At 40.1% G+C, this 25,928-nt stretch overlaps 1 protein-coding gene across 1 annotated transcript in view; it reads right to left on the reverse strand.

Annotated features, from left to right (window-relative positions):
* cd2ap (CD2-associated protein) overlaps positions 1 to 25,928 on the reverse strand; it is a 70,885-nt gene that overhangs the window by 42,920 nt on the left and 2,037 nt on the right. Inside the window, exon 2 of the mRNA XM_084737254.1 lies at positions 8,800 to 8,957. Coding sequence (XP_084593380.1) covers positions 8,800 to 8,957 — 158 coding nt within the window. The remainder of the gene's footprint in view (positions 1 to 8,799; positions 8,958 to 25,928) is intronic.

Here is a 25,928-nt window from a genome sequence, read left to right on the forward strand (position 1 = left end):
AACCTGGTGCCATTATGGTTCTGACTCCATATGGTCAGTTCATACCAAACACTTATTTAGTGTGTAGTTGGGTTAAATTTTTGGCCTATTTATTATGCCAAATTGTTAAAGTTTGTTTAGTGGTTTGTCTTTATTTAATCAAGCATTTAAGTAAACTTTAAACTTTGCCTTAGCAATGAAAAGAGCTGTTCTTTCACAGATAATTGATCTTATGTACTTGCTGTATCATTTTTGATACACATACTTTGAACACAATTTTACTATAAAATAAGGTAAAAAATATTAAGTATTTTTATGTTGTTTTTTTAATACAGTAAATATTGGTTTTCCTGCCAAAAACGTGCAAGTTACTACATGAAGTCAGCCATGTTGGATGCTGCACTCACGGGCTGGCTGCTGCCTGCAGTGCACTGATAATCCACCAGAGGGCAGAAGACATGTCTCACATTGAATCAGCAAGTTTTTATGGAAAGTCTTTATCATATTGATGTTGTAGAGGTCTCAGAATCTCATGTATCATATATGACACAATTGGCATTAGAGGATTTAGGAATCAGTTAAGGTACCATTTAGCCACCAGTACCATCTTAAAAGTATCTTTTTAGCTCTGGTATTGGGGAAAAAAGACAGACAATACCCATTCCTACCGGTTATACCATTGTGGGGACGTGTCTGTGGCAGGGATGGGTGTGTGTGCGATAAGCCTAACTATAATAACCTCCCGTGGTAGTGATAGCAGGCTGCTTGAATTATTTCCTCAGAGGTACATTAAGACACACACCAAGAAAAAGAACACCGCTGCAAATGAGGAAGATCAGGTGTGTGTTGGGGGACACAACAGGTCAGTGAGGTAAAGTTGTGAAGCACAGCCCTGCAGAGAGAGTTTTCAATACTACAGCAGCAGAAATACAGACAAGACCAAGTTTTCCTCTCACGGAGCACAACAGTGACAGGTCTAGTCTTAAAAGAATACAGCTGGTGAGTTTATTCAACCACATGGTTTGTCTGTGTGGTGTCAGTGGCGTGATGCATTTCCTGACCACTGACCATGATCCTAATTTTCTAACCCCAATCCTAAACTCCAAATTAACCCATTAAGGAGGCGAGGACATGACTGTAACTGAAGAGCAAAAGCCCAAAATCCCTTTGTTCCCCTTACGACTGCAGCCAAAACAGACAGTGCGGTCATCCAGACCACCTCTGGATGTGGTCGGGAAAACATTCAGCCATGTGAACGACAAAAATAGTTTGTCTCCGCTCTACATGTAGGAGCTGAGTGCAGGAAACTGAAAATCAGACAGGAGGTAGGCAGCTAAGACAAAAACAATTATGTCAAAAAATACCAAGAGGCTAGTTCGATAGATCAGAAAGGGGACATGTGAAGCAAGGTGTATCAGTTTCACATGACATAAGGGGAAGTGAAATGTGTGTGTGTGACAATCTGCATTCTGGTGAGCTAAAAAGGCACAAAGTAAAGCATAACTATGGCAACTGGCCTCAGTGCTCAATGCATCATTGTGCTTGTTACAGCCCACTCATGCTAAATGTAGCTATGGCTAATGATCCCAATCACGTCACGAGTCCGGCTGTAAAACAGCTGCCGCATTCTCCCCGGCCGGGGAACTCCCTGACAACAGCACAAAGTCCACATCACACCTTCACCAAACACTGTTAGGAGCGTACAGCTGGGGGGACATGAGGACATTATGTGTACATCAGTCCATGTTCTGTACCCACTCATACTGTGCAGGGTCCCAGGGGGCTGGAGGAAAGAGGTGGAGTAAAAATTAGACAGATCATCAGTCTGTCACAGGACTAAACAAACACAGAGAGAACTGCATTTACACGGACAGGTTTCCACCTTATCTGCGTGTTTTGGGGCTTTAACAGGAAACTGAAGAAGCCCATGCAGACATAAAAAGAACACACTAACTCCACGGAGAAGACCTCAGCCTGATGGTGGACTCTTCTTCCTTCCGGCTGTTAGACAAAAAAAAAAAAAAGCTAGAGTGTGCTTTTGGAGCAACTTATTGCTGTACTGCGACTGCGTGTTGTGGTCTTTTACTATTCACAGTTTTTCAGTATTTTCATGTATTTATCCCACTCTATTTTAAAAGATTTTTCTCTGCTTTATTGTGTTTAAGTGATCATTCCAAACGCATCTTTGTGACTTATATAAAGCTCTTGGAATTAGAGGTCGACAAGCTGAGTCAATTTGGGCTGAACTTGGGCTCTTCTTTTTTTAACAGACCAGTCTCAGGTCAGACTCTGGCTTCCCTGTAATGGGCCCTCAATATTAATATTTGTCAGTAGAAGTTTATGTTTACATCCAGCTGGAGAATGCACTGTTTGGCCCAGATGTTGTAAACAGCAAAGAGGGGACAGATGACAGTTCTTTAACAGAGCAGTTTGTCAGTATTTTGATGTGAGAAATGAAAATAAGGTTCACTGTAGGCTGTGTCAGAAGAAACTGATATATAACGTGTATATACTGTAAAGGCTGCATTTTTCACACTGCTGAAGTGAGTCTGAACAAGGCGTCTGACGGAAATATACTGATCCCTGAACCACTGTGCCGCCTCCATGTGTGTACATGTGGCGTTATGTGACACCACGACAAATGTCCGGGCTGTATGGTGACTATAAAACTCCTTGACAGAGGTCAAAGTGGTTAAAGTAGTTTTTGTCTGGTAAAATTGAATGTCTTGTTCTAGTACAGCCTTTTAAGATATTAAAATCAAGCACTTTTCTGGCACTTTCAAGGTACCTTAGAGTCAAAACACAGTTTGCAATTTGAGTCTCAATAACTGCTGTGTGTCTGACATCTAAAACAACAAAGGCACGCTAGAAACTATTCTTTTTACTTCTGCCTACTGTCTTGATACTCAACTTAGCAACCTCGCCTCTCGAAGCCAGCATGTCACAGGAAACCCAGAAGCAATATTTGGGTGTGATCAAACTTGTGTGTTACTGTCTTGTGATCCAAAGCATCTCATCAGTCAGTATCTCACTTTCAAATCTCAAAATGAACTTGCTATATCAAGAAATGATGAGGATTCATTCATCAGCTCAGAGTAGGAACAATTTAATGCCTGTGTGTGTGTGTGTGTGTGTGTGTGTGTGTGTGTGTGTGTGTGTGTGTGTGTGTGTGTGTGTGTGCGTGCGTGTGTGTGTGTATTTGTGTATTTGTGTATTTGTGTATGTTTCTGTGGCTGGCCAATGACCCAGTTCACCATCCACTTCCTGGTTCACACATGCTGACTCTGCAATTCCACTGGAGAGGAAGTCCAGCTGTGTGTGTGTGTGTGTGTGTGTGTGTGTGTGTGTGTGTGTGTGTGTGTGTGTGTGTGAGAGAGAGAGAGAGAGTGTGTGTGGCACTGAGGCAGAGATGAGAGGAAAAGCAACAGAATAGGATAAACAGTGAGACACAATCTGCTGCAGCAGCAGAGAAATTGAAGTTAAAAGAATAATTCTGATTATTTGAAGTTGGGTTGTATAAGGTATTCATGGATAATCAGTGTAATAAGTTCAGGAGATGGATGTCAGCATGTCCCCGGTTTGAAGAAACGGAAAGAGACGCACCAGCACAGAAGCTATGACCTGCTGTGGACAGGATCAGCAGCAAAACATCAGTTCAAGTGTAAGCTATATATATGTTCACAGCTTTACCCTGCCATCAGACAGCCTTCTCAAATAGGAATCAGCTGTTATATGTGCCAAATATCACTCACTCCAAAGCAACCAGACTCCATGTGTAAAAACAGTAATTTTACCTCACAGAATACAGGAGTTGGACTACCGCTGCCTCATTCAGTTAGTTTGTGTTATAGTGTGACCTCTGTGTTCTAAAAGGTTAGTCAAGATTCACCAAAATCACACAACTAATTAAAATATTCTGGCAGTGGTGATCCAACAGCTCCAGTTTTTCCTCATGGAGCCTGGTTACTTTGGAAAGAGTGATATTTGGCTTACATAACAGCAGTTTACCATTGGAGAAGCTTGTCTGACATCAAGGTAAAGCAGTGAAAACATTCTAAATATAGCGTACATTGAAAATGATATTGATTTTTTTGGAGTGGACCTTTTTTAAGTAGCTAAAATACATAGTGGTGCTGACCCTGTCCACAGTAGTTCACTGTTTAGCTTCCTACACTCCAGCTGCTTCTCCAAACTGGAGGCATGCCAACCACCATCTACTGCAAGTAATATACTGACAAAGAAGTACATAAGTACCATACAACCCCAATTCAAAAAATCTGAACTATCCCTTTAACAACTTCAGGCTGCAGAGCCACAGCTGACAGAAAATAGAATAGTGAAGCATGAGAAGATCAATGCGAACACTCAAATATGATCCCACCCCTCTCCGGTGTCTATGCGTAGTTCACTGACGCTGCTGAAGAGTGTGAAAAGGCCTGTTCTGAGCGCTTAAAAAGTGAGAGCACACACACACACACACACTCACACAAATCCCTACAAACTGTTTTGCACTCACTGGATGTGAATTAGATTGCACTCAGATTACATCATGTCTTCTTCCAGCAATACTCAGCTAACAGAAGGATCTTTCTTAGTCCTAAATTTTTCCTTGTTTATTTTCTCATGACTGAAGTAATGAACCTGATCAACACAACAGCACAATTTATAAGAAACATGACTCTTCACTGACGAGGTGAGGCTAATAGCTGAGGGTTTTATCATGCCTCTTACATCTTATCAGTCTCTAGACACGTTCTCTCTTGTTGTGTGGACTTGAGTATTTCAGGAGGATCTCCATGAGGACAGGTATCTGCTTGGTATTTTTATGGTTTCATAATCACCACATGTATCTATCAAGATGAAGCTTGTAATGAGTTCATCTAATGAAAGTCAACTTCTATCACCAACAAGGGATGTCAACAAAGGGGAGGAGAGGCCGTTGCTTCATTAGAAAAGAAGTCTTAATTAGACTTGAGTCAGTATTTAGTTGGAACAGCTGGATTTATCCAGCGGTGGAAAGAGTACTGAAGATCTGTACTTAAGTACAAGTACAAAACACTAGAGTAATGGCACAAAGTATTCTTCTCAAAACGTACTCAGAGTATTAGTTAAGACATAAAGGCTGACATATTAAACACTTATACTTGAATATCAGATAACGTGGAGTCGTTCAAACCAATAATCTCTATTATATGTCAGATCTTTATTTGACAGTGGATCAATGACATTTTCATTGATAGACCAAATGCTTGGTAACTGATTAACAGATCATCGATTAACTGTTATCATCCCTAAACCAAGCTTGTGCCTGCTGCAGTACTTTGGGGTATTTTTCATTTGTATGTTATGATTTTGAATGCCCCCTTCACAATTTTATTAGCCTAATTGGCCATAAAAATGTTCATGAAAGGTAAAGTACCCAATTAAAGTACTCAATACACTTATGATTTTAAAGGTATCTAAGTAGATTACATAGTGTAATGCATACTTAGTATGAGTGAGAGTACAGACTTGAAAATACGCTCATAAAAGTACAAATATCCCCAAGAACTACTTAATTTCATTAATCTGAGTAACTGCAACTAGTTACTTCCAGGTCTGGATTTGTTGAATGTGAACATTAAGTTTGCAAACAGATCAAGAAATGCATTGTAATGCAATTAAAGTTAATGAATGGCTTTATTATGTTGTATAGTTGCATCTACCTTAATTAATCACTGGTGTAATGCATCACCCAGTGAGCATGTTAAGTGACCAAAATCGGACGCGCTCATGATGTGGTGTGACCAACATGTTCACTCTAGGTCTGGCTAAAAAATACATTGAGGACCATCATTTAGTGACTCACACACAAACTTTCACCTTCAGTCAGGTGACCTGTCTACTGTTTTGACTGTTAATCCCTGTCACTGTTGTGACTGTCGAGTGCTCATTAAATTCAAAACTCTCTGAAGGAAAGGAGCACAGAGGGACCAGCTGAGAGTACTGCTTATACTGTGCTTTGAGAAAAAAACAAGCAGGGACATTAAACCTAGAGCAGATTGTGGTTTTTGGATTGTGCCATTCAGACAGGTGAGTACAATAACACACTCAGTGTGATGGATGTAACTCACTCTCCAGATGACAATGTCAACAGCCAATGTGTTTCCCAGGAATGTAGCATTTCTAATGCTTGATTTTTCCAGGCTGCATTATTATTTGTGCCACTGTTAAAAAGACAAAACCTGTACACAACACCGAATGTCTTCTAATTACTCAGAGCCACGCTCCATTGAGAAATGATCAACACCACTTTGAAAGCAGCTTCACTGAGGAGGTAAACTGAAAGATACCATAATGACGTGCAGTACATATTAATAAGTCAGATGATAGCCTCACACAAACAAGTAACCACAGCAGTGATATTGTTGATACGGTCACATTTTCATGCACTTCATGCTGTAGCCCAAATATGTTCTATAATTCAATAGGTCTATCCTACCAGTATGATCATCATGTTTTATACCTCCAATCTGTCATCTACACAGGCCTATCAACTTTACACACCTAAAAACAGAAAATACACCCTGAGAAACACACACACATTTCCTGTCTTTTTCCATAAATTACACTGATTACACAGATACTTCAACAACAAGATTCTTTCATGTCAGTTAATACTAAATACCCATGATGAAGCAGTCAAATATTTCTCACCATTTCCTCCCCAGACATGTTTCATGTCCTTCGATCATTCAGCTGCAACACCAATTAAAAAGAAGCAGGAAGAAGAAGACAACATCTCAGACGACAGGAGCAAAGTTCAACAGCCAGCAGGTTCCTTAGAGGATTAACTATCCGAGCTCAGTGAGTGGGCCAGGCTGCTTAGCTGATTACCTATCTCACTACGGAGGATTACAGAATGGGGAAAAAACAGCAGAGAGATGAGAGTGAGAAGCGAAGAAGGAAGGCAAGAGAGCAGAGAAAAGAAGCTGGGTGCACTGCACTGACTCATTTCACAGGGCATTAGCTATGTAAATATTCTGCAAAGAGAAGGAAAATTTCACAGTTGAGTTCTCAGGTGCTTCAAGTGTACTACAGAGTCAGATGATTATAGCCTTTTTTACACAACCTGTTCAAGGCAGGAGGCTGCACTGTTACTCGGCCTTGGCATTCTGCAAAACACATACGAATATAGACCAGGGGATTGCATCGTTAGTCCACCTTTAAGCCGAGGAGGCAGTACCAGAGCTGAATCAAGACGGAAAGTAAATCCAGGCAGAATGACCAACTTTGGTGAAACTGTAACCTATGGATTTACGTCTTCAACAAAATTGTTTTCCAGTGGTTTTAATCACTATTTTCCTTCAAAATGCAGCAAGATTTTTTTTTAATTTTAACTTCAGATTTTTTAGGGCTGCATGCACAAGACAGTTTAACAAGAAGAATATTTACAGACCTGCACCACCCACAAGTCATTGTTGTGCATATTTAAAATTACAGGTTAGTTCATTCAGCATGACTGTCGGCACCAGATACTTCAACTATGTAGTGCACAGACTTTAATAACAGTTTCAACAAAGAGCCGACAATCTGCACACTGATGCATCTGCTACTGCCGTTTGTGTTTCCTGACAAAAAAACACTCATCTCATCCATGTTATGTCTGACTCAAAGTAGCCTTTTCTGTGCGTGTTGCAATAACTAGATTTTCCATGATGCAGACATTTCGTGCAAAAGCAAAACCTAGAATTTATTGAACAAACCAAAAAAATGTACGATGACAATCACAAAGAAATCATGGAGGACACCAAATTAGCACCAGTCACCAGACAAAAGCTGGTAAAACAGACATCTGGCTCATAGATTTGCTTCACTTATCAACCAATAAAACAATTACAGTATATTAAGTGGGTGGTATAATCTGAACATTCACTAGCCATTTGGCCAGTGGACCAAATAGTTTTTTTGCCATGTTTATATGATTAAAATGGTCACTTGGCAATATCAAATCTTTTAGATTTTCAGTTGCTATCAAAGTTCTGGTATACAGAGTACTGTCATTATGTCTGAGACCTGAGATACCTTTTAAAAAAAAACATGAGAACAAAAATGCTGGTAAAACATAATATAAAAAAGTTTCAAAACATAAAGGTCAATGAGGGCCGTATGATTAGTGCCCTGCAATGATCTAAAATCAACACAAATTGTTTCCTGATAACTAAATTGACCCTGTACTGCAGGGACCGAGAGGATTTGCTATTCCTGACAGCATCAAACGTGCTATCAGGACAGAAACACTGGGGGCGCTAGGGTTGAATTCATTTAAAAATGTACCACTTTGATGCACAGGGACTTTGAGTTTCGCACAAACTTTGCCTTCTACCACAGCAGCAGAGGAAGATCAGATAATGGAAAATGTAGTAAAACTGAGTCATCCCCACACTGTAAATCATAGCACCTGCCCATTTTCTTTTTTTTTCTGCAAAAACATTCAGACGATTCAACAGAAAGAAGACATGCCTTTCACTTCTCAAACCAAACACGCAGCACTACCAGATGTGGGTGCGTCTCTAGGAAATCAGCATCACATCAGCTGCAGCCTGCGATCAGCACTCTGAGCCGCAGACTGTTACGGTCTGATAACGCTGGCTGCTTCAATAGGATTATCTCTAATGGAACAACAACAGACAGGCATCTGAAACCTCAGAGGAAGTGCACAGTCAGCTCTACACAGACTAACTCTATTATAACTCAGAAGTTAATATAATCAATTTAAGTGGCGTGACAAAAGACAGGTTTTTTTTTAAATGAACACAAACTAAACCGTCCTCCTCTCACCTTAACAAAGTTGTCAGGGAAGAGGCCCCTCTTCCCATTGAGGTCTCCCTCCATCCAGCCCTCCTCCTCTATATACCGCACGTTCTTGATGATGTCGCCCAGTCGCAGGGTCAGCTCGTCATCATGGAGCGCGTCGTACTCGTACTCCACCACAACCTCTGCTCGGGTCAGGGTGGGGGGAGGAAAAGAGAAGGAAGGGGGAAGAATGGCGTGAGGAAGAGAGAAAGCCAATACAAGAGGGGAAGGAGGCAGCAGGGGCGGAAAAGTAAAGAGAAGGAAATGAGAGTTACAGGAAGGTCACGGGGGTGAGAGTAAGAAGAAGAGGAAGTTTAGGCAAAGAAAGGGGTTGATAAGAGAAACAATAAGACACAGAAATTAATAAAATATCGAAGGGACATTGTAAAATAACAAGAGCAGTGACTTAATATTTTTCTAGAAACAATTCTAGTTTGATCAAACATAAGAGAAATTACCATTGCAGACATGTTACTATACTGTTCTATTTCTGGCAGCAGTTTGTATAGAAAAGTGAGGAGTAATTCAAGATTCTGAATTTCTGGACTGGACTCTGCAGTGATTGATTATTTGAGTTTTTGGTTCAATGGAATTGGCTGTTATGGTTATTAGCTTTTGTTATGTGGCATCTAAAGGAAAAATGCAGTTTTAAACCTCTCCAATATAGAGACTTCGAAATTTTCTTTGTTTATTTTCATATTAATCTGAATATGTTTAGATACTAGTAATCTAAAGACATCGCCATGTGCTCTGGATGGACATCTTTCACTATTTTGTCACATTTTGTACACATTGCATCCCCAGATTATACATCGCAATTAACTTAAGTCTTTGTTATTATTTGATAGCAGCTAATGAATAAAACAATGTGTACAGGTGCAAGGAAAAATTGACTTCAGCAAGTATATTTCTGGAAAAAAAAACACTGAACACTGCACTAAATTATCAGTTAATCATGGAGATAATCAACAGATTAATCAATACTGAAAATAATTGTTAGTTGCAACCCTAGTGGCATCCAGACAAATGATCTGCAGTGAGTAAAATCAGTCTGCTAAGAGAAATCACTGCAGTCATTCCATACAGCAAACCATCACCTGAAGACCCTCTAACTATAACTATAAATCAACTGAAATTGCAACTTTGAGGACAAAAGTTAATGTCCTGTTTTCCTGTGATTAAAGCACCTGTGAGTAGGGTTTAGTGGCATCTAGCAGTGAGTTTGCAGATTGCACGTCAGCCCATTAGGGCAGCTCCGGTGGTGTTTTTGGATTGTTTTTTGTCTTTTGTCACTTCATTTTACTCACAGTTACAGTGACTGAGCAGCAAAGGCTACGTTTTGTTCATGAACTTGGGATCAATAAAGTACATCTATATATCTATCTAAAGCCAGTGTTTGGTTTGTCCATTCTGGGCTTCTGCAGAAACATGGCAGTGCAAAATGGTGACCGTCATGAAAGACAGAAACATGATCCTTATTTTTTAGGTGATTATACACTAATGAAAACATCTTTATGAATATTATACTTTCAACCACATTCTGCCAGTAAAGCCCTGTAAAACTTACAGAACAGACCTTTGCTACATACTGAAGGAACTGTGAAGGAACTCTAAGCTCAACACAATGCAGAACCAACATAAACAATACGTTTCAACAAAATGTTTTCTGACGTACAAAATTACAAGATAAGGAAGGAATTGAAACAGGCGCAAGTTCTTACAAAAAAGTAATACATGCATCACTGTTTAGTTTGCGTAATAGCAACCACAAAGAAGTTCTAACAATGACCACAGATCTAATCTTACAATCCAGACTAAATATGGCAGTGCTATTGGTGAAAGACAATCTAGTGACTCAGCTCCGTCGCCCTTCATTCACAGTCTAAAAACTTGACCTTTTACTGTGAAGCTGATAGTCAATTAAGTGTACACGTATAAGCTACCTACAGTGTAAAATGTCAATCAATAAAGAAAAAAGGTTCAAAAAAGTGCCACAAGCTTCAGAGGAAGCTACGACATCATCTAACAGCAGGATGAGTGGCTAGTAGACGCGCACGCACGCACGCACGCACGTACACACACACACACACACACACACACACACACACACACACACACCACTGTCCCCCCACTGTTTTTCATCATGCCTCTTTGCCACTTATCGATTTGAGTGCCATGAAACTGAAATTAAATGAGCCTGAAGTTCTGTGTGGAGCCGGGAAGTGTCCACACACACGTTTTGTAATACATGCCAAACAGCTCTTGAAATTCATCACAAGTTGCAGGATTTTATTCCGCTGTTGAATCAATCTTTCAGCATTTGAAGGGACGTGCATGTGCACATGCTTTTGTAGAACAGCCAATGGAGTGCTGCAGGAATGAGTCCTCAAACATGGGAATGAGTTAGCATATTAGCAACAGTTCCCTCATCTTGAAGGTTTTTGCCTGGAAGAAGGTCTGTGGTTGAAATGACCTGTGATTGGCCAAAGTCTCAAGCTAGATTTTCTCATGACTGAAAACAAACAAGAGGAGCAGCAAAACTCTTGTTTTCTATCATTACATTATACTTAAAGGTTATTATGGAACTTTGTTCCCACTGATGCCAAAAATAAAATGCATACCCTAGCTTCAATCATCTTTAATTGTCATTCTAATATTTAGTAAAATAGTCATGATTATATTTGTCACAATCATACATTCTTATCTTGTGTTTTTATTCCCTGGCTGTTTGTCAAACAGCTGAAAATATATCCTGTCAGCCAAAACAACTTCTACAAGGAAAAACATAGTCTTCACATTCAGACCATACAAACAGGTGTTTAAGTGTAGACGTATACAGTGTGTGTAATCTTCTGATTCGCTAAAATACATTTCTGATCTCAAAGACAAACAGTCATTGAAACAGAGAGAGGTGATGGAGACTGACAGGCTGCCTGGTTGTTTCCAGTGCAGCAGGTTGAGCAGCCTCTAAAAATAAGCAGGTGGGTTGCAGAGGACTAACTGGTAGTGAGGTATTTTACTACATGGTGTGGCCCTTTAACACATGATGACTCACAGCGGAGAGACTACACTGGCATGGCTGGCTTCGGACCAAACACAGCCAAAACAGAAACATGACAGCCTCACGGCAAACTTTGTGTCTCTCTAACATACACGCACAGATACACACATCTGGGAAGAGTCATTCAGCACTGAACTAGGTTGGTCAAGCACTACTAAGAGTAATTGCTGTATAACTTGGCTCAGTTTTGACTGTTGCTACATGTGTTCGTATGTGTGTGGCTCTACTCTCCCTCTGACATCAGCAGTTTTGGCCCCGACACTTCAGCAGCCTGGGCCGGCCTCCAAGGAGAAATTGGCCCTGACCAATGATCTCAGAGCAGCCTTCCCCTACACATCAAACACTCAGTATTTAAGCCTTTGGAAAGAGGATAAGAGGAGCAGCGAGCGCTTCAAGGGGAGGCAGAAAGTGGAGTGCCTGCCTAGCCTCACTGCCTGCTCCACTGTCTCACTGCTGATTGAGACATAACAAACAGGCTTGAATGTATGCAGTGAGTGAGTGAGTGAGTGTCAAACACACAAAATATCCATCACAGCAAGGGGTGACATAACTTTGTAGAATCCAGGGATGCTCTAGTCAGGCTTTTTTATGACAGAGACTGAGCATCATCATGTCATAACAAATTGTTATCATTAGAGTAAGTTTATGGAGCTGGCACCAGATTGGTTCCCACTCTTGCCTTGAGTTCCTCCTACATTTCATCATATCCACATCATACTGTTTAGACTGCAATTACAAGCAAATGAGGCAGAAAACCTGTTCACATCAGCCCCTCAGTTCCACTTCTGAGAAGGAAATATAGGGAATTTCCTATCACAACACTATCTCCCACTTGATGGAAAGAGCTACAGAAATGTCAACAAACACGCAGCATAATGGCTGCAAAGTGTGCAAAGTGGATAATTAGCTATCTAGTTGCAAACTGGTGCTAGCAATGCACTTTTCCCTGGTGAATTTATTTGTCTGGTGGCTCATTCGACAAGCTAAAGAGCAGGACAAGACGTCTGTTCATGTTTGTAAGTTAGATGTTTGGGATTTATGCAAGATTTGATTGGCTGTATCAAAATAAAGTCTCCTACTGAGACTGATACTGGAACATTAATCAATTAAAGATTATACAGAGCAACAATAAATGTATGTTCTGAGTTTGCCACACCACAGAAACATGTTATTAACCACCCAGCCAAATTTAAATGATTTAAAACAATCTCTTATGTATATAAAATTAGGTTTTAAAATCATGAAAAAAATTGGTTGAGGGACACTCCAGCAGATGGCAGTAATACAATGCTTATACATGTCAACCGCCATAAAACAGAAGAAGAAGATGGAAGCAAGCTGAATGTACCTGTACACAACAGAAGATTACTTTCAGGAACATAGAATGCAAGGAGCTGTTTGTGTCCGGTTCTCTTGTAATGCATTAAATACTCTACAAGTTTGTGTGAAAAGGTTTATTTGCCTACTTGACAGTTGATATATTAAGAGCATTGGATGTCTGTAGTCATTGCAACTCCAGTCACTGCTGAGGTTCTTTTGCTTCATGTCAAAGCGTCTTTTGTCAGACAGACCTTCCCCTTTACATGCTTGTCGCTATTATGTTACTGCTTTCATTCACAACACAGCTGTACTGGCATTTTCCCTGAAATTTTACTAGGTCTTGGGGAAATAGGGTTTGGCGATGTCTACAGACTTGGCATAAGATCATGTCCTTTATACTTTTTTATACTTTGTTTTGCATTATGTATATATGCTGGACATTACTTAAAAAATTTGCCATACTAAATGCTGTTTTTCCTTTAGTAAATCACGTGCAAGGTGCTACTATAATAATCCCATTCTTCATTTTTGTGCACTCTGGCTCCATAAAATACATATCAATGGCAGTGGTCCTTGGAAAATTGGCAGTACAGATTTCCTTTAAAACCGGTCCCTGCTCCAATTCAGACATGACCTCATGCAGGTAATGTTGAACATTTCAGGGATAGACTGCATGTGCATAAAGACCCCCAGCATTGGGCAAAAAAAGAGGTTTTCCTGTTCTTCCCATTCTGTGGACATCACATGAATGTAGCATGAGAGAAACTTAAAACAACACTTTGCAAAGTAACAGGTGTAATCCATCTTATTTTTGAAGCTGGACCCATAATCGGCACATCCATTGGCACATTCCATAACATTTGCCACCTGTGTCCTCGCTTTCTAGTAATTTATGTAAGATCTCCCTCCTCTGCATGCCTCTGCGGATGATCTCAGAGCCATTTCAACAGTCAGACGATTGCCAACTAGTCTTCTGCCAGCGAACTCTGCAGCTTTGTTGATTTTGCAGCTGCAAAACTGAAACTCTACAGCAGGCTAATTTCTGAAAAAAAGATTCTGACATGCTGAAAAAAAAACAACCTTATAAAAGCCTGTTTTGTTTTAGACAGTTCCAGCAGATCATTGCCATTAGGTTTTAACAGGCTACTGCACGACCCCAGCACTCATGTAACACCAGCAACTCAAAGACACTGGTGCCTGTTAATCATAAGGCGTCCCATCTCAGTCCTACCATGGTCACAAACAACATCTAGTTTACGCATGAATGTGCGGGATAATAAACTGCCTGAATGACAGTTTGGTGGAGACGAGGCAGACATTATGGATCAGGCAGTGAAGCCACGATGAGCTTTATTTACTTGCAGGCGAGGCAAGTAACACTCATCTTTTCTCAGTCTCTGTTAGGAATGAGCCCAGCTGCTGTCCACTGAATTCTAGCTACAGTTAACTGACTTTCCCACCAGCACTGCAGATCAACAGTAGATAAGACTATAAACTAGTCAGCTTGAAGCAGTGCAGTCAGTGTAACCAGCAGTCTAGACACATGAGGCGCAGAAGAAACGTAACGCAAGCCGAGCAACACTCAAACAAACAACTGAGCCAAGACCCCAGACAGTAATTTGGGACTATCTGTCCATGTAACCACAGGAAGAGATATGGTCTTGCTGCAGTAAACAAAACAAGAGGCAAAGCTGACAGACAAAATCATACTGTGTTGAGTTAATATAACACACAGGGCAGTCCTCATCTTACAGATGATTGGTTGTGGAGCAGAGGGACTTTCTGCAACCACACAGATTACAGCGCCTCGGCAACCACACAAACACACCCTGCCTGAGGAACACAGGCCAACCAAATCAGTATCATTTAAATCACTTCCAAACACACTGCTATACACCTATATATATAAATTATGTTTTGGATTTTGCTACCCGATTACAGTGTGGCCTAAATTATTGTTATCATGGTCTTCAGTGGAGGAAAAGCAACACAAAATTATGAAACAAATGATTTTAGGATTTATTTTAATCATTTAAGAATAATTGTAAACCATTTCTTGAAATGGACACAGCTCAACAAAGCACAAGCCAAATAACAAGGACATGACGTGGCTGGCTCGGATTAATTGATGAATGACATTGGCCAGTGCTTGAGCTCAGAAGGCCAGTGATTGTTTGTTCATGTGTGCAGAAACATGTGCAGGCAGCCTCGTCAGTGTGGCTGCTGTGGAACCATGTTAGCACTCCTCGTCGTGAATTTTGAGAAGGTGGTGATAAAGTCAGTTTGGAATCCAGCACTAGAACGCTCTATAACTTGCTATATGCATCCTGCTTTAAATGTTGGGCTAAATGTTTTCAGGCACCATCAGCTTTTCTATTAACACATTTCGCCAGTCCTAAATAACAGCAAATTTAATCTAGAACAATTCATGGCTGTTGTTAAATATATGTATGCTTCTGGCATACTGTACTCAACTCTGTCTTACATATCAGTCACATTGAAATCTACAGCATGACCCAAGGCAGGCTTCATTTTTATTTTATAATTCATTTAATAATACAAAATCCATCTAAAACAACATGTGCATAGCTAAGAGAACCATGCATATTTGATTGGAATACACATGGGATAATAGAAGCATAGATGACTTGTCTTTGTTTATATATGCCATTGGTTGTTCTGCTTCAGCACTGGTCATCAGTCAACCACTTGATGTGTCATACATACAAAACTAAGCCAAAAATCATGCAATAGTGCTTTTCATTTTCAGATTTTTGACAGGGAAGCAACACCCAATTTTAAAAACTGCCAATTTAGCCTCCAATCCGGTGTATGAGCACATCTGCACCCTTACTGACAACATGGTCCCTCAGTGAGGTTGCGCAATATGGTACAAAAGTCATAATATGTAATACAATTAGTGGGAATGATCATTTTTGCATTACAATTTTAGTTTTTCTAGCAAAAATCGTGATATTTGTTGGGGTCTGTACTAACCAAACATGTTTTCTTTCAGCTACAGAACAAGATTTTCAAGCCACAGTATCTCTGAAACACTACAGTACTCCATTATAATGCTATTTTCCAACACATTTTTCTATTTTTTGAAAAAAATGCGATTTGGTTCTGGTTCTGTGATTCAGATATTGCACTTGGCAGTACTAAGATTTCCAAAATACTTAGGATATATTAACTGCGCAGTCCTATTCCTCAGCTTTGAATACATTCATAGAGGTTGTTGATTCAAAAATATGAATATTTTATACAAAAATATAATGTGAATGCATTTATTTAAGAGTGGGGACTTGTTAGCTGCCAGAGTGCCGGCTGTCATTTGTGGTCAAAATGAAACATTAATTACCATGGACTGTTCCACCCAGCAATACCACTGTAGCTACTTGGTGCAGGGATTTCAACACAGACTCATGTAATGTTACTGTATGACACTACATAGCAATCTGAAGGAGGATAATTATAGACAAATGTGCCAGCTGATTCATGTGTTTTGCTCTCTAGTGATGCTACTGTGAAAATGTGTTCAGCTCAGCTCTGCCACAACACTGACAGTGAAAGCTGAGATGTTTGAGTTGATCACAGTGTACAAACACAGTCTGTATAAATGTCCAAGTTATTCAGTCTAAAAACACTACTGACACAGCCTTTGGAAGAAAATGAATGAAATGTACTGCTTTTTGTCCTTTTTTCAAATTAAATTATATTGAAAAGACTGGAAAATTTGGCATGTATTAACCTTTCTTTTAATGTTTTTTGGCACCTATATTTTCAACATGTCAGAGTGAAATCCTTTTTATACATATACAGTTATTACATGAGTATCAAAGGTGAGAGGCCACCACAGTAATCGTGACTTGTGTACTTCCACCTACAACCTGTTTTACTCTATTTCTGAAACCTCTGTTTAGGGAAACAACCTGACTCAAAGATTTTTTAGTAACTGAGCACTAGGGATAGGAACAAAATGTCTCTTCTTTATTCGTGTAAGGAATGCAGCACACATAGATAAACCTTGGTGGTCACCTCGCTGAGAGTCAGGCATTTTTCTCACTGACTCTGACCGCTGCTGCTGAATGGGTGCAGTGAGTGATGGGTGTCGGCCTGTAAAATACCAGCAGAGGGGCAGTGGACAAAGTCTTCTTGGTTTGTTCCTCGGAGGAAATGCCTTTCTAAATACATTTAAACGCAGCCAAAAACAGTGAGCGTACAGGTGGTTTGAGTGTGAGTGTGAGTGTGTGTGTGTGTGTGTGTGTGTGTGTGTGTGTGTGTGTGTGTGTGTGTGTAGCAGAAGCAAACTTCCTGCCGGTCCACTGCAGTCAGGCAGCAGTGGGGGGATTCTGGCCTAAATAGTTCTACTGACTTATGAAGTGGCTCAGAGGGCAGAACTGAGATTTTTCTGGAGTAATGAACATGAAGAAAAGCCAGCTACCAACAACAGAGTAACCTAGGCTACATATATATCCAAGGTCAAATCACATAAGGACCTTCAATCAGCGTTTACCCCTGTGATTTTTGCTCAGGTTGGAGAATTACTTCCTTCATCCTGTGCTGGCCACTGTCCCAGGAACAGCTACACAGCCTTAACTGTGGGCTTATATTCATACTGGGTCAATAGTAAGCCAGCATGAATATAAGTAAGCATATTGCATGTCATTTTGAATGCAAATCAGTTGGTAATTGAATAAATGAATGTGTAAAAAGCCAGCAGCTCCCACTGCTAAAGCAGGAAGCTGACTGGCTTGCATGTCTCCCTGGCAACCTTTGTGTTAACGTATCAGTGTGGATGTGGGTCAGCAGGTCTGCTCTTCATTCATGGCCTATATGATGTCAGACTCTACAACTGTACAATATAATATGAAAATAGCATCACTAATGCAGAGTCCTCAAAAGACATCCATGCTGTGGCATGAATAGTATCACACTTCTTTAATTTCAGTTCAATCTGAACTCATTATTGAGCAACATAAGTTTCAAAAATAGCAACGTCAAAGGGCCTAGCAGCAGCAGCCTCCACCAAGCTGCCAGAGTTGTTCTGTTGTCCTGCCATAAATGCAGAAATGGGTCAAAAAGCTAAGAGCTATGGCCAAAAGCACATCCACTAAATGGTGTGCTGTCAAGCACATGACGAGAGTAGAGCAAGAGTCAAAAGACTGCACAAACATGACAACCAGGGGGAGAGGGGCCGCCTGCGGTCTCCTGGCTACAGTCTCAGGAGTTTTTGCAGATTTTTTTCATTTTTCATTTATTTTTTTCAACATTATTGAACATTTGTCTGGTATTATCATGTAACAGTTATTTGCATATTATCAAATGCATGTCGCACATGACACAAATTACACTTCTGGACTTCTGGAGAGAACCTAAACTAAAGACTCAAATCTTAACTTTCGCTTTACTTTGAATGCAACAATGCTCTTATTTTTATTGTTTTTCTCTGCTGCATTGTAAATGAGGTCTCTACCTCAATGTATTTCTGAGAACATAAAGGTAGAATGAATGAATGAATACCAAAAACAAAAAAGGTACAATAACACCACAATAAAATGTTACTTAAGTGATATAAAAAAAAATCCTACGTGTTTGTATAAAATGTTTTTTTTTCTCTTTCAGTCACACTCACACTATAAAATAAAAATAAATAAGAATAATGAAATAAAATATGGTATTTAGACATTTTTGTCCAAGCCTAGAAATGTCATGTGTTAAGATGCAACAGTTTTGGACTATTGAGTGGTCAAAAGAAGCTATCTGAAGACATTATGTGAACTCTGGGACTTTGGTTTGCATTTTTCATAATTTTTGTGGACGGTGAATCGAGGAATTATGAAAATAATCTGCAGGCCAATCGATGATGAAAATAATGACTGGTTGCAAGCCTAGTTTTGAGGACTGAGCAAAATAACAGTGATGGGGACAAAAGTTCAAGACTTGTGAAACTTGTTGGGTAAGTGACAAAACATCTGCAAGACTAAACAGCAAGTCCAGCTGCCTTTGACTTACTACTTCTAGGCAGTGATGTCAAATACAGACAGATGTGATGAGTAAAAACAACCAACAAACAAATCCCTCCCCTGCTTATTCTTGTGTGAAACAGATCCATGAACTGATACATTAAATGAATAAAAACATTCCCATCCACTAGCCTAAACACTGTTTGACTGAAATGATGCACAATCATGATGAGATGATGAGATAAAGGCGGCGTCTAGCTTTTACAATGAACAATCATAACCTGCATTAAAAGTTAACCACATCTTTGGACTGATACAAACCACACTGCCATTACACTTCCTCACAGATTATTTGGCATTGACCACAGGTTTATGGACCAGCAGCACTGACAGGAAAACAGATTCAGCTGTTTCTGATGAGGGTGTTCAAAAGAGTAGGGAAAGAACACGATAAAAAGAAGGAGGGGGAGGAAGAGGGCAAAAAAGAAACAGGAACTAACAAAAACTAGGAAACCTGCTATCTTTCTCATTAACAGTGGCATAACACCTAGGCCTTAGGGAGTGGTGGCTAAGGATTCCTCACATATTTGCTGCAGCTGAGACACAAGTGAGGGAGCGATGGTCAAAAGCTGAAAGGAGTTGTTGCATAACACTCACTTTAAGTGCGCTAAACCATGCTCACTGTGTCCTAGTATGCACCATTTCCTCTACAGACGTACACTCCATCCTTACTGCCATGTTATGTTAACACAAGAAAAGGAAAAGCTAATTGATGATGACAACTTATTGTACTCTATTTGAGTCTGATACAGTGTCCACTTTATATGCATTTTTGTCACCTTTTTGTTCAATTCAATTGGCTTTATTGACATGAATGTTTGGTGAACAATATTGCACTGCCTGTGTTCAATTCCTTTTGCACCCAGATCTACAAAAACATGACTATTTGTGTGCTTTTTCTCATTACCAATCACCACAAGCTCTTTCAAGTTCTGACTGGTCCACTGCTGCAGCTACAGCTAGCTACTAGATGCAGTACATAGTGGTGGAGTCAAGTCTGCAAAATTTGACACAGTTAGCAGCTCAGCATGCTGAAATACCACCAAAACATTTGTCAACATAGGGCGATATTACACACCTATACACCTGCACAGGCACCAAAATGTCCCAAACAACACTATGTCCTGTATTCTACATGTCAATCAAGCTTAGGACTGGGCTGATGGACAATGTCACCCATCCTCTCAGATTTGCAGTGAGGCACAAGTTGTTGGGGATGTTCTGTTTTTGACATGCGGGAGAGAAAATAAAAAGATACTGTTGTTGCCGGTCACTGCACAATCTCTCCATGTCTCGTTTAGGATTTTTTCATTAAACCTCTATCATCCATCGCAGTGTTACACTGTGGACATCATCATATGTCTGTTTGGTAGATATCGCCTCACTCTAATCAAGCTGGAATGTTTTCAAATTCTGTTTCCTCTCACACATGGGATCACTAAAGTATCTTGGATGGGGGTACCGTAGTAGCTCAGTTATTAGGATCTGTGTCTCACGTACTGAGGCTGAGTCCTTTGCAGTATCTGTGGGATCGATTCCAACCTGTAGCCCTTTGCTGCATGTCATCCCCCGACTCTCTTTCCCCCTGTCTGGCCCACAAATTTAAAAAGTATCTTAGATTACTCTAATCAGTAAATTTATTGTTATCACCTGTATGCAGCTTTGTACACCTCTTTGTGCATGTATTGTCTCTTCAGCATACCACCATCATGGCCAGTCTTGCTTTGAGTTGTTTCCCTCTTATCAGATTCAATTGATCTTTCTTTCTGCTTTCCTCAGAGTGAATTTGTTAAACTCACATTGTGGAACAGGAGATCAATCAAGAAGAGTAACTCTAATACTGTTAGCCACTGTGACCAGCATTCAAGCTGAGTAACTCAGTCTAGACATATTTCCAAGTCTTTCTATGCGCTATCTTTGCTTTCAAGTGCACCAATAAAATTCCTGAGAGTGCACAGCAAAGTTTGATCTCACTTCCCGTCTGTGCGGTGAGCCGAAGTTCGGCAGAAGGGAAGGAATTTCCAGGTTATTGTTTTCCTCTCCATGCATGCTGCTTCCAGGTAAAGAGTTTGTACAATATGAGCCTTATATAAGCAAGTGACAGACAGGAGGATGTTACAGGCGAGGGAGAGGAAGGAAGAGAAGGGGGGAGGTGGGGGGGGGGTACTGAAGGCCACGCAGGCGAGCTGACTGCCAGGCAGACTGTCTAAATCAGTGTGCTCTCTGTGCTTCTCTCACACACACAATCAGTAAAGAGGAAACTCATAACTGCATTCCTTCCCACTGATCTGAGAGGTGGCTGATATGAAGGGCAAAGTGTTACCGAGAGAAATCAAATGAATTCTCCTGCTCACCTTTATTTACCCACAGGACCCACTGTGTGCTTTATACCAACGCCTTGCTGCCACACATTACACACACCTGGAAGCTCATTGTGGGCAACTAGACAATCAAACACACTCCGAACAGTATCTATCACTATTATTCAAGTTATTATTAAACCTGTCCTGCTTCACAAATGACATAACCCACAGCTCTATGGGCAAACAAAAGGCCCAGTGCCATGTGCAAACAATGGCTGCACCTGTCAAATGTCAGAGAGTAAACATGTCATGGATGTCTGAGAGGAGACATGAGCATTGTTGCATTTACAGACATAATATGGGAGACTAATAGATCACTGTGAGAAACGACGATGTAAACAGTATCGACATCGACAGCTTGTTTTATGGTATAATCTGGGATTCCAATGTACGCATTTGAGAAGCTTCGCCAAAATTCAAAACACATGTTTGGAGGATGGTATAAAACTCTAAAAATAGGAAATATTTAACAGCTTAAAGGAACATATCAGTCTGGCTAAAATTATTTCCACATGCCTCTCCACAATTAAGGTGTCCGACCAGCAAACAGTCCTTTTACCCTCACGTCTGAGAATCTAGTCTTGGGTTTACAACAGGGCCCAGTCTGTGGAACACAGTGGCTCTTTAGATAACTGAATACTGGTTAATAAATTTAGATTTTAATTGCAACCATTTAAGTTTTCAAGCACCCACACAACGAGAAATCAGGTTCATAGTTCACTGTGTACAATTTTGTCCATGCAAATTTTTATATTGGGGGGGGGGGGGGGTTCTAAAAAGAGCCACTACTCGTGGGTTTTACAGTTTTACCCAAAACATTTTGACAGTGCACCTGCTTTTGTGTATCAGCTATAGCATGCTAGTTAGTTTAGCCTGGCTCATCAAACTCATGTAGTGGGACCAAGATTAGTTTAACAGTGTGCCTGATTTGTTTTTGTGAAACCAGGTTTGTCTATGGAAACACTTTCAACATGTCATTTATGATGGCATCACCTGAATGTGTCAATTAGCAAAAACAGAGTGAAAGGCAAGTCTTTCTCCCCAAAGTGTTCAGACAGACTCTCATCACAGATTCAGACCAAGGCAATAACTAATGCCATTAATACTTTATGAGTGTTTCTCTGTGCAGATATATGACTATACAGGATATAAGTAGCAGGTCAAAGTGCTTGAGCTCTGCTACAATGTGCTTTCACATGTACATGTTGTGCTTCTCCGAGATAGCAACAGGTTTAACAATGGAGAGTCACTGATCATTTATTTAGTAGTTATTTTATAAACCAAAATTTTGAGTGCATTAACTGTAATGGTGGTCAATGAGCCACGGTTGAAAGCTTACTTTTTTAAAATAAATTACACAAATGGTATTTCCTACAATTTTTGTGTTTCAAGCTGTATCAAAAATGTACCAAACCATGACTCCCAAGCCAATGTATGTACCGAACCATGAATTTTGTGTACCTTTCCACTCCTAACTTTTCTTTATTCTTCAAGTCTATTTTCATTTTACAAGTGTAAATGCCATAATTCTGTGTTTAGCACTGCCAAATACACTAGTGAGTTACTCTTAGTGCTGTACCTTAACACATCTTGCGTAGAATCCGTCACAAGGCTGGGTATTTTGATATCAGTTACTGAATTATTTCATAAAATCCATTTCAACGCAAACAAAACTACATTATACACTACTGCACAAGTACTCACTTCGAAGGAGGAAGCTGAACTGTTTTTACCCTACACTTAAGTCAACCTGGATAACTTTGCTAAAATGAAGAAAGTATATACAGTATATTAATATCTGTCAAAATAAAGGAAAACAGTAGTCTGCCTAACCCAAAGAAGAAGAAGTGCTAACAAGCATCTGGCCCAGGCGTGACAACCATCTATCATGTCAGCTTGTGTATTTCTCTCCTTTTACCTGCGTCTGTAATTCCAGGTTATCCATCCTCGAGGAGGGGAGGAGAGGATGCAGACACAGGTTAGATGCACTAACTAGCTGGCAAGCAGCACAAAGTTTATTTTGTTATCGGTTCAGGTAAGTGGCAGGCTGTGCAAAAAAAAGCAATGTAATATAACAGCAATCTAGTTCCATTATATTCAAGAGAAGGCTATCATTGCTACGGCTGATATTGCCAAAACTCTGCACCTCACAAAACAACTATCTAAATGGATAAACAGCACCAAAGGTATAAATGAAGAAGAAAGTATTTTTGATGAACATTTTTTTCTAGAATATATTATTACATACCTCTTTATAGGACCAACTTAGGCTACATTTAGAAGAGAATGAACTTGTAAGCACCAGATAAAGCAGGCTAGGTAAACTGACCTTCATCAGTTCAGGTAAAACCAGGGTGGGAAATTAACACAAAGCACATGGTGGTAAATATTGGTTGAGGCCGGAGAGGTTAATATTTAATCAGACATTTGGCACATGTCCCATCTTTGTTTAGGTGGCTGGTTCTATTAAATCCTGCAGTGGCCTGGGGAGCTTAAGAAACTGTACATTTGCTCATACTGTCCCCAGTCAGTGTCTAGCTGGTTACCTTTGTTGCATGTCATCACTACTCTCTTTTTCTACTCTCATTTCCTTCTTTCTCTGTACTATGCACTATTAAAATAAAAAAGAAAAATGCAAGGTTTCTGGTTTAAGGGAGGGGAACGGACCAGGCACAGAACTGGTATTTCCACCTACTTCATGCTAAATCTAGTATGTGGATTTGAGTCAATTAACCAGCAGAAGGCTGCATATAGCCTCAGCTCAGTTCGGGGAAAGCAAACACAAAATGTGAGGGGCTTGCTCACTCACACACACAAACACACACAGCCCAGACATGTTCAAACATAGCTGAGATACCCTCAGCAATGAGCAACATGAGGAAAGGCATACCAAAGAAGAGTACAATGCATTACAAACTCATGTGTCCTACAAATGGACACTAGTTAAGAAATCTGAAGTGACTGCCAGATATTTTTAATGTTCAAAAGAGAAATCATTTTTCCATATGAATGATATCCACATTTTAACAACTCCCCAGCTTGTTGTCTGATTATCATCCACACTTATTTTTGTTATTCTCTTTTCAGTTTAAGTATAGTTTCAAATGCCTCCTACACCCTTGCTATGGTGCATCACTGTAGTATTCAGAACAAAGTGTAAGCTACAGTTCATGCAAAGCAGTTTTGTGTGAAGCAGTTCTCTTTACTTTGAATGTCAAAACCACAGTCTGCAACCTTACACATCTGAAGGCTCAGCGAGGCTGAGCTTAAAACCTGTTTTACAACATAGCAAAGTTCTTGAACTAGTCCTGCTACACACAGCCACACAAACCACACACTGCGCATCTAGCGACGTGCAGTCGGCAGGTCTCATGATACAGAAGGTTTGCAAATACACACTCAGATCAGTGTGTTTCCTCTACATTCAGTCAGCATGACCATCACAACCACCACTCTGTGAAGAAGTAAGCATCACCCACTGCTGGTGTCTTTTTTTAAACTCATGCATACAGTATCAAAGATAGCAACTTTTTTCAACTGTCTGGTTTCAAGTTTGGCAGTGAAATACCCTGAATATATGATGATGCTGGCTAAAAGAGAACTGAATCACCTTGAGCATCAGGTTCATTTTTATGTTTTATTCTAAAAAGGAGAGTTTTGAAGTGGGGTTTTATGGGACTGTATTACCCACAGTAGATGGTGGTAGGCCCGCCCCCGGTTGGGTGAAGCAGTAGGAGTGCTGGTGTAGGAAGCTAAGCAATGAACTGCTGTGGACAGGGTCAGCAGCAAAATGTATTTTAGTCTAAGAAAATCAATATCAGTTTAAGTATGCACTAAAATATAACACTTACTTTGCCATCGGACAGCCTTTTCTAACAGAAAACCACAGTTATAAGAGTCTCATATTGCTCTCTTCAAAACTAATAGAGAGGAACTGGCTTTGAAGAGAACTATATCTGGCACAGGGGTCTTTACAACAGCAGTTTCCTGTTGAAAAAGGCCAGGTGTCAGGTAGGTAAAGCGGTGACAATATTCTAAATATAGAATACACTCAAACTGATGTTTATTTTTTTATGGTTGGGCCATTTTAGATGACTAGCGAAGTTTCCACCAGTGGAACTTTCCCCAGGGACTAGGAACCTCTGACAGAACTCCACCACAGGGACCAGGGTCTAAAGTATGTTCCAGGTATATTATTTTACCCCAAAAGTTCCTGTTTAGGGTTAGTACTTTTCAGTAGTACAGGAACTTTGGAGATGGGGCCTTTCTGATTGGTCAAGTAGTTGCAGCATTTTATTTCAGCTGCTGTTTTTTAAAAAAATCTGCAGCCAAAACCAGTTTGTT

This window comes from Lutjanus erythropterus, chromosome 15 (assembly GCF_056507025.1).
Source record: "Lutjanus erythropterus isolate fLutEry1 chromosome 15, fLutEry1.hap2, whole genome shotgun sequence".
NCBI lineage: Eukaryota > Metazoa > Chordata > Actinopteri > Lutjaniformes > Lutjanidae > Lutjanus > Lutjanus erythropterus.